The 10,156-nt window shown below is 37.8% G+C and overlaps 1 protein-coding gene across 3 annotated transcripts in view; it reads left to right on the forward strand.

Annotated features, from left to right (window-relative positions):
* LOC132407318 (calcium-binding mitochondrial carrier protein SCaMC-2-B) overlaps positions 1 to 8,816 on the forward strand; it is a 47,321-nt gene extending 38,505 nt beyond the window's left edge. For all 3 annotated transcript variants that reach the window (XM_059993651.1, XM_059993652.1, XM_059993653.1), the window contains exons 5-10: positions 171 to 329; positions 3,738 to 3,890; positions 4,124 to 4,231; positions 4,338 to 4,505; positions 4,684 to 4,834; positions 5,522 to 8,816. In XM_059993651.1, coding sequence (XP_059849634.1) covers positions 171 to 329; positions 3,738 to 3,890; positions 4,124 to 4,231; positions 4,338 to 4,505; positions 4,684 to 4,834; positions 5,522 to 5,706 — 924 coding nt within the window. In that variant the 3' untranslated portion in view covers positions 5,707 to 8,816. The remainder of the gene's footprint in view (positions 1 to 170; positions 330 to 3,737; positions 3,891 to 4,123; positions 4,232 to 4,337; positions 4,506 to 4,683; positions 4,835 to 5,521) is intronic.
* The last annotated feature ends 1,340 nt before the right edge of the window (positions 8,817 to 10,156 follow it).

Genomic DNA, 10,156 nt, shown 5'->3' on the forward strand with positions numbered 1-10,156 from the left:
ATTCAATTTTAAAAAAAAAAGCCTTTGACTTTTAAATTCTGTTTCCATCTCTGAATTTAATTTGTATCTTAATCAGTAAATTTTAAGTTTGAGTGCAGGTCCACCTCTTTGGAAAAGCTACTATGCTGAATGTTATTTGAATCTTCATTGGTTAATATTTCCTGTTTCAGATATTTGATGTAGGCGAGAGTTTAACAATTCCGGATGAGTTCACAGAGGAGGAGAAGCAAACTGGCATGTGGTGGCGACAGCTAGTAGCAGGAGGGGGTGCAGGTGCTGTGTCTAGGACGTGCACCGCCCCACTTGACCGACTCAAGGTGCTAATGCAGGTGAGCCCACAAGTGTTGGTTCACTCTTTGATCATTCAATGCATCTTAGCTCGTCTGTTCTGCCCCCACACTTCCAGCAAGTACGCTTGGCTGGTCACCAAGAGCAAAATTTTTTCTGTTTTCTTTCTTCCTTTCTGGGGCATCTGGGGGACAGTGATCACCGCTCCCTGGCTTTTAGCATTATCATGGAAAAGGATAGAATCAGGGAGGACAGGAACATTTTTAATTGAGGAAGGGCAAATTATGAGGCTAAAAAGCTAGAACTTGCGGGTGTGAATTGCGATGATGTTTTTTCAGGGAAATGTACTATGTACATATGGTCGATGTTTAAGGATCTCTTGCAAGATGTTAGGGATAAATTTGTCCCGGTGAGGAAGATAAAAAATGGTAGGGTGAGGGAACCATGGGTGACAAGTGAAGTGGAAAATCTAGTCAGGTGGAAGAAGGCAGCATACAGGTTTAGAAAGCAAGGATCAGATGGGTCTATTGAGGAATATAGAGTAGCAAGAAAGGAGCTTAAGAAGGGGCTGAGAAGAGCAAGAAGGGGGCATGAGAAGGCCTTGGCGAGTAGGGTAAAGGAAAACCCCAAGGCATTCTTCAATTATGTAAAGAACAAAGGGATGACAGGAGTGAAGGTAGGAAAGATACTGGCATGGAAAGCAGAATGGCTGACAGGCAGAAGGTGGCTAGTGAGAATAAAAGGGGTCTTTTCTTGTTGGCTGCCAGTGATTAATGGTGTTCCTCGGGGGCCAGTATTGGGACTGCTATTTTTCACATTGTCAGTGATTTGGATAATGTAATTGTTGGCTTTATGGCAAAGTTTGCGGATGATATGAAGATGGGTGGAGGGGTAGGTAGTGCTGAGGAAGCAATTCGATTGCAGCAGGACTTAGACAAATTTGAAGAATGGGCAAAAAGTGGCAGATGGAATATAGTGTTAGGAAATGTATGATGCATTTTGGTAAAAGGAACAATAGTGCGGACTATTATCTAAATGGGGTGAAGGTTCAAACATCAGAAGTGAAGAGGGGATTGGGAGTCCTCGTGCAAGACTCCGTTAAGGTTAATTTACAGGTTGAGTCTGTGGTGAAGAAGGCAAATGCAATGTTGGCATTCATTTCAGGGTGGATTAAATATATAAAAGCATGGAGCTAATGCTGAGGCTTTATAAGACGCTAGTCAGGCTGCACTTGGCATATTGTCAACTGTTTTGGGCCCCATGTCTCAGAAAGGATGTGTTGTTATTGGAAAGAGTCCAAAGGAGGTTCACAAGGATGATTCCAGGAATGAAGAGGTTAACATAGGACAGGTTAAAATAAACATTCATTTGGCATCTTTGGGCCTGTACTCACTGGAATTTAGAAGAATGTGGATGTGGGGATCTCACTGAAACCTACTGAATGTTGAAAGGGCTAGGTAAGGTGCATGTGGAGAGGATGTTTCCGATGTTGGGGGTATCCAGAACCAGAGGGCACAACCTCAAAATTGAGGGGCAACCTTTTAGAACAGAGGTAAGGAGGAATTTTTTTTTTGGCCTTAGAGTAGTGAATATGCGGAATGCTCTGCCACAGGCTGCGGTAGAGGCAAAGTCTGTGGGTATATTTAAGGTGACAGTTACTAGTTTCCTGATTGGTCAGGACATCAAAGGATATGGTGATAATTTAGGTGTATGGAATCCGTGATCAGCTATGATGGAATGACGGAGCAGACTTGTTGGGCTGAATGGCCTAATTCTGCTCCTGTGGTCTGAAGAGATGGAGGATTGTAAAACAGAGGGAGTTGTCTGTATAGGATGAGTTGAAATGGCTGGGTGGTGGGACTTGCCTGACAAGCTAAACTTGCATGTAGTAGATAACAACAAAAAATGCAAAATAATGGGAAAGCTAAGCAGTTAATCATATTCTTAGAAAGAGAAACAAGCAAGGACCCTTCTTCAAATTTGAGAATGAGGAAAATAAATTTGTCTGAGTAGCAGTGAAGTGTGGCTGAAACCAAAGGAATTTCTCTGAGTGAGCACATGTGACAGATGGAATGATAGGATGTTATGGCTATGTAATTTGTTGCTGATTGGTTCTAGTGTACTAGAACCAGTCTGGCTATAGAAGGAAGTAAAATGGAAGGTAGGGAGAATTGGTTCTCATACAGACAGGAAGAAAAAACAAGTTATCTGAAGTTCGAGAATTTGTTATCAAGTCCAGACGACTGCAAATGTGCCTAGATGGAAGATGTGTTAAAACTTGAGTCTGCGGATGATGGAAAAAAATCTCTGGAGGAATTTGGCAGGTCAAGAAGCATTTGTGTAGGTAAAGGAATTGTCAACTTTTTGGGTGAAAACTCTGTATCAAGAACAAGGAACAACACCTTGCCTTCTATCTAAGCATGTCATAGCAGTGTAAGAGGCTACAAATAGAGAGACCAGAGTGGGAGTAAGATGATTGGATGAGAGTGAATTGAAGTGGCAGGCAGCTGAAAGCTTAAGTGGACTGAGCTTTAAGTGTTCCCCAAAGCAATTGTCCAATCTGTCTTTGGCTTCTCCAATGTAGGCAAAGCATTTGTAACCATCAAATGCAGTACAGTGGAAGAAGTACCATTGTACCTGTGCTTCACCTTGAAGAAATGATTGGGTTCCTGGATGATAGGAAGGGAAAGACCTGCTGAGTTCCTCTAACATTTTCAGTTTTCATTTAAGATTCTTGGCATCTGTAGTTTTTGTGAACTTTTTCATTTATTGGTATTCAGCTCAGTTATTTTTCTGGTTTCTCAAAATTTGATTTGCGAAGTATGATTGTTCCTGTAAAGTTGTGCTGCTGATGCCAGGGCATTAGCAAGAATGTTTTTGCAGTCTGTGTTATTAACCTGGGTGTGAAAAGCAGGATAATACCCTGATTTCTGTTCTTTTAATTATTTTTTTCAGTTTAGACAAAACATTTATTCTTTTAATTAGTGATTTTGTAAAATAACTTTGAATGTTTTGTAAGAATATCTGATCTACTCTGTGACATTAAAATCATGCCTTAATTTTCTTGATTTTGTCTAATAGGTTAAAATTTTTGAGATTTTTTTGGGGACTGATCATACTGCACCATATTGTACATCCAACAGGGTATTAGTTGACTCTCCCTAATACCCAAGTATTTGGATCAATTTCAGCATCCATCAGAAATGCATGGAGTTCAGTGATTCCAGTGTATAAATTTCAGACATCTTTAGTTTGGACCAAATTTAGTTTACAAAGCTGTGTTTAATAAAAATATACTCCTTTTGAAGAATTTTGGTTGCCACAAGATTCAGTGTGGATATAGGTATCTTTTAAGTGGCAATAAGAATGACATTTCAGTCATCGGTGCATTCGCAACAAATGGAGAACATAACCTAGAGCAAAACTGTATTGAAATCTTTTGTCAACAGGTTCATGCTTCTAAATCTAACAACATGTGCATTGCGGGAGGATTTAGCCAGATGATTAAAGAAGGAGGATTCCGGTCTCTGTGGAGAGGAAATGGAATTAATGCAATCAAAATTGCTCCAGAGTCTGCGCTCAAGTTCATGGCGTATGAACAGGTGAGAAAGCTGAAATATAAGGAAAATTTAAATTTATAAAATATAATTAATTATAAGTGAACTTATCAATAAATTTACTATTTTGACTCCTACTATAAATTATTAGTAGTTATAATCTTGCTGAAAGTTGCATCGGTCCTATAGAGTTTTTTTTAATGTTAAAAAGGTAAGCAATTGTGAATAACCATTACTTGATGATATTCATATTGTTCATTGTGGATGTTATCTTGCAGATAAAGAGAATAATTGGCAGTAACCAACAAACTTTGGGAATACAGGAGAGATTGATTGCAGGATCACTAGCCGGAGTAATTGCTCAGAGCACCATCTATCCAATGGAGGTAAAAAGACTTAATTTTAAAGTTATAATCTGCTTGTTAGTTTACATTTCCATTATTTAAAAAAATACATTTATTGCTGTCTCATTTTGATTATTGCTTCAATCAGGTATTAAAGACTAGGCTGGCACTGAGGAAAACTGGACAGTATTCAGGAATTCTTAACTGTGCAAAACACATTTTTAAGAAGGAGGGAATTACTGCATTCTACAAAGGCTATGTTCCTAACATGCTGGGCATCATTCCTTATGCTGGTATAGACTTAGCTATATATGAGGTGAGATTTCAAACTTACAGAATTTGTTTATAAAATTGCAACCATACCCGAATGCACAGCCTAATTTCATTGCCACATTTTTTTATTTGTTTGTTACAAGCAAATTCTTGCCTTGCACTGTGTGAAGTGTTACTAATTAGATGTAAGTTTATCACAAGCATTTTTTGTTTCTCTGTAGACTTTAAAAAATTCATGGTTGCAGCGCTGTGCCACTGATAGTGTGGATCCTGGTGTCTTTGTTCTCTTGGCTTGTGGCACCGTTTCAAGCACATGCGGACAGTTAGCCAGTTATCCCTTGGCACTTGTCAGGACGCGAATGCAAGCACAAGGTATTTGGCTAAGGTGGCAATTGTTTGAACAGATCACGAAGCTATGAAAATGCAAAATTACCTTCATATAATCTATATACTTGTACATTTAGTAGCAATTGCTAAATCTGAACCCTTGAGGTTTTTGGTGTGTGTGTAAAAGAATTGTTACTGTGTCATAAATCATGATAAACTAACAAACGATTTTGCCAAACTGCTGGAGTCTTGAAGTTTGCAGCAGCTCTCCTGTAGTGGTATATGTGCCTGTACCTGTGAATGACTATAGATTAAGGTATTGTTTATTGTACATTGGTGTAGAAAGTAAGCCATACTTTTTTGGCCTTTGTGCACGTGTTCCCAGGCTGCGAGACTCTGATTGTGGCATTCTAAAGCTACGGTTCCAGCTTTTATCAATTTCAGTTCTCACCAGTTTTGGTTTACATCTAGGTTAGAGACTTGGGCTGCCTTGTTCTGTCATTTAATGCCTCCCAATGCAATGAATAATAAGACGAGAAATTGGCAGAAGCTCGTTTTAGTCAAAATTAAATGCTAGAGCTTAATTTCTAGTAATGATGTTGATACAATAGTAGGATACTTTTCATGGCACGAGCATCTTCTTTGGCCTCGTAGTTGTACTCTTATCTCTAGAGTTTATGGTTTTCCTTTGATTACAAATGGATAAATCACAACTATTTTCTTTCTTTAAAGCGACCACCGAAGGAGCACCTCAACAGACAATGCTTGGACTATTCAAACACATTCTAAGCACAGAGGGGGCGATTGGACTGTACAGAGGATTAGCACCAAATTTCATGAAAGTTATTCCTGCTGTGAGCATTAGTTATGTGGTATATGAAAACTTGAAAATGACACTTGGAGTCACATCGCGATGAAGAGGCTTGGGAAAACTAGCTTGAAGTTAATTGATCTTGGGTGATCATCCTGGGATTTGACTGGCTCATTCTGTGAATGTCATTAAACACTAGTGAAATAACAATGCATTGGGGAAGAGGATTAAAGGGACCACTCCCCAATATTTATCAGCAGATTTATTTTCTGATTAGCATTTTTTTATCAGCTCTAAAATGCTGCCTGAAACCCTGATGGAGACGCTTTGTACAGTATTGGTGCCACTGTAGCTCATTGGTTTTACTGTGACGTGTTTGGAAGTCACTTGGACCATCTTGATCATTGCATCAAATATTGGCTGTTATAGAGTGTGAATGCTTGCACACCCATGTGATATTTATCTGCTATTCAACTAGCAGTGTTATGCTATCTAGAGTAAGTAGCCTAGGTAACAAGCAAAGGAACATCATAGGAATACTTTAAAGTATTCTTCAATTAATATCACTATTCATCATTATTAATAACCTGTGACGAAAGGCTTGAGAAACCAAATCAGAAGTCTTAATGAGTGTTTGAATCAGTAGAGATGGAATTCTGACGGTTACTGAATGTAATATGTCTTAAGGGTTTATTTCTGATTTGGCGTAAGATTCACATCTGAATGTTTGATGAAAGATTTTGGTTTGTGCATAATTTTTTTTAAGCAAGAAATGATCGTTCTTTTATCAAACTTGTGGAATCCATCAGTTTCATTATCAGTTTAATTTTGTTATTGTCTGGTTTTTAATATGTAGTGCTGGTGTAAACTGGATATTTATATTATTTATTGTTTACAAGTTTTCACAAGGCTCATAATCAGTGATAGTGAAGGCTTAAGTTTTCAGTGCAGCAACTAAATATTAGGCCTTTGCACAAATCTGTTGTACCATGCTGAAATCTGAACTCAGAGAAAGCTGATTTTTAAAATTTCTTCAGCTTTACAAGTGATCAGCTGTATCTTAAAGAAACCTTAAACAGTCAGCTTGCATTTAGCAAAAGGGTAAATTATTTATTTTTGTACATCTTGAGGCAAAGCAGATATTTATTAATTAAATGAGGGCAGATTGTGATGCTGTAAATAAGCTACTCATTTTGTGTGGTTTAAAGATCTTCCAGATCCCCTTTGTTGTGTTGTTAATTCTTAACCCAAGTTTAAATGTTTGGACTTCCTTTGTATTTTCCTGTTTTTGGATGATTAGGTTAAAGAATGAAAAGAAAAATAAACTACAATGCACAACTCTTCCCAGTGTAGCAAATTTTTGCAGTTGTGTTAAATTGTCAAGAGATTGTGAATTGCAAAACATTGAATTCTAGTCAAAGATGAGCCACTCCATTTTAAGTCATTGCAACGATTTAAAATGAAGATTTTAAAATTCTGAATATTTATAAAGAAGCTCTGAACTGTCAAACGTTTTTGTGCAAAATATGTAAAGGGAATAATAGTGTCTCTATTGGTGTGTAATAGAAAGGCCTTGTATGGTTCTGTGGACATGCGCTTGTCCATTATGAACAAACCTGAAGATTTTTTTTGAATCTTCAAAAGAGTTTGAAAATCTTGTGTTGTATGTGTATAGGACCAACCAACTGATGACTGCTTTGATTATTAAAAAAAAAATATTTTGAAGGTGGGGGGGGGGATATTGAGGGAAGTATAATGATGATAATGCAAGCCTCCTAGGGGAATAACACAGAGCCTGTGACTCTGGTTTACAAGTATCAAATTAAGTTCAGGATTTTGGGACCAGATATTATGTATAAAATGTAGGTTTCAGCAGAATCACCTTTGGGCCCAATTGAGCGAGTCTGATCCTTGTGTATTTGAACATGTTACAACAGTGGGTCTTAAGGTGTAGTTCAGCTAAAGCAACATTCTCTATGTCTCATGTTGTTTTAAAAAAATGTTTAAGCAGCAATATTCCATATTGTAGCTAGTTGAAAGTCTATTGCTGAATTGTTTTTTTAAGAAGGCAGTTTCCTTTTTTTCCAAACTAAGAATTTTAACCAACCCTTTGTGGGTTGTTTTAGAATTACAGTACAAACTGTCTTATTCATGTATTCACTGTTGGCTGTATGTGCTGATGGCTGAGTTTTGAGGAACTTTCCCCACTCCTAATTTATCTATTTATTTTGGAGATGCGTGAAAAACATACATGTAGCTTTAATTGTAACTGTGTAATCACTAAATTTAGTCAGTGGATTTGGAGCATGGCTTGGGCTCTGCTTTGTTCAAATTGTTTCTGTTCTAGATATTTCCATAAAAGTTTATAGGGACATTAAGCTGCTATTCTGTGGGATGAGCAGGATGTTTGTCCCATTGATTTTTGTGAAAACCTTGCTTGTTTCCAGTGATGTCTTACACTCAGGTTGTGGGATAAGGATGAGGCATCTGTGAGGCAATCTTACTAATTTAATTCGAGTCAGGAATGTTTTTTTTGGGGGGGGGGGAAGGAGAGTATGAAGTAAGGAATGAAGTGGTTTGCTGTTACACTTGGTTGACCTCCTTTTCAAACATGTCAGAGTTAATGTAATAATATTTTGCTGGGACCATTGGGTGTCTTCCACTGAAGGCTTATTTTCACGTTGTAGATCAGTTGATCATGTGAGTACAGTTTAACTTTCTAAATACTAAGTGTTAATAAAAAAACACTGCATATTGATCAACTGAGGTTTATTGAGAGTACCCGATCTGTACCCCAAGATCCACAAACTGTGACCGTTGGTCTGTTTTCAAAGCCTTAGTGGCATTAAAGTGCCTCTGCAGATCCTGAATACATAAACTGACCCTGTTTTGGAACTTTGCTGTGAAACCCCTTCTTTCGGGACAGTCTCTCTAGAGAACAGATACAAATGTACTGTAATGCTGCTTTTCAGCCCGATCCTTTTACTTCACATCTGAATGAAAAACATTTTGGAAAGTAACAGTAGACCCACGTAACTGATTTGCCAAAGGCAGCCTGTTACTGGTTTTTGTTTAAATTATGAATGCAAGTTAAGCAGAACCAATGCAAGGCAGGTTCTGTATTTGTTGTTCCTGTTATGTTGCAGAGCAAAACTGAGTTTCAACCCTGTGTATTTATGTTCAAATTTAAAAATCTACTAATAAAATTTATTTCTATGTGAATATGCTGTTTTGTCTCATTCTCTTCACTTAATACATTACTGTCTGCTGTCATGGGTGGTGGATTGCAAGGTTTTGTAGACCAGTATATCATCTATTTTTTCTTGGACTTGAAATTGCCCATAAGTATTTCTGAGCTAAAATTGGGTTGGGGGAGGAATTGCCAGCTAGATACCTTGTTCTGACCACCATTATCATGTGTGAAATGGGTGAATTTGCTCATGGAGTGAGGACTGGATTAATCTCATACGTTGTCTCAGTTTGAATAACATGCAAATTCTGACTCTGGCCTCAGAGTTGAAGAACTGGTGAGTGACTGAAAAAGGAGGGAGGCAGGCCACAAACAAGAAAATCTGCAGATGCTGAAAATCCAAGCGACATGCACAACATGTTGGAGGAACTCAGCAAGCCAGGCAGCATCTATGGAAAAGAGTACAGTCAACGTTTTGGGCTGAGACTCTTCAAGTATTTCTTTTTTTAAAAAGAACTAAACAGGCCCAAAATTTTGGTGGTGGTGTGGAATAGTTAAGCAATCCCACCCTAATAATTCACAGTAGACACACACATGGTGAAAATATTTTTCAGGAATCATGGTTTCAAAATGAACTGTCACAAAATATAGTTTTGAAACACAAAAGTTCCGTTCAGAAATTTGATGGCAGAAGTGAGGAAGCTATGGATCATTGAGAATGTGCTTTCAAACTCCTCTACCTGATGGTAGCAATGAGATGAGGATATGTCTTGTATGATGGGGTTACATCAATGGAGTGATTGACTGAGATTTGTGATTGTTTATCAGTATTTTAAGTGCAGTCAGATAATGTAGGAAATCCAGCAGAGAGCTTGCACAAAGAGCAGTGTTCTAATAATCAAATGATTATATGGTGTTGACTGAGTGATACATATTGAAAGGATAATGGGTTGTTTGAAATAAGTGTGGAATCTTCTTTCATTTAAATGAGACAAGAAATGAGTGGGGGTGAGGAAGTCATTAAGCCCCTTGTATGTGTTTTACTATTCAGTAATGTCAAGGTTGTTCTCTTTCCTGTATTAAACCTGAATCCCCCTTTTTTAAAAAAAATCATCTAAAAATGTTTATGATCTCCGTTAAGAATGTAGTCTGCAGCTGAACTTCTGTTGCCCTCTTGGGTAGAAAATTCTGGGTGAAGAAACTTATTCATCTTTTTCTGAATGGCTAGCCTCTTGTTTTGAAAATTGCTTCTGATTTGATCTGTTCCTAACTCCATCACTCTCCACAACTTGTTTCACCTTGGCCAAGGGAGATATTACCTCTAGCTATTCTGTAAACAAAAGTATTTCACAACAAGATCATCCCT

The sequence above is a fragment of the Hypanus sabinus genome, chromosome 18 (assembly GCF_030144855.1).
Source record: "Hypanus sabinus isolate sHypSab1 chromosome 18, sHypSab1.hap1, whole genome shotgun sequence".
Taxonomy (NCBI): Eukaryota; Metazoa; Chordata; class Chondrichthyes; order Myliobatiformes; family Dasyatidae; genus Hypanus; species Hypanus sabinus.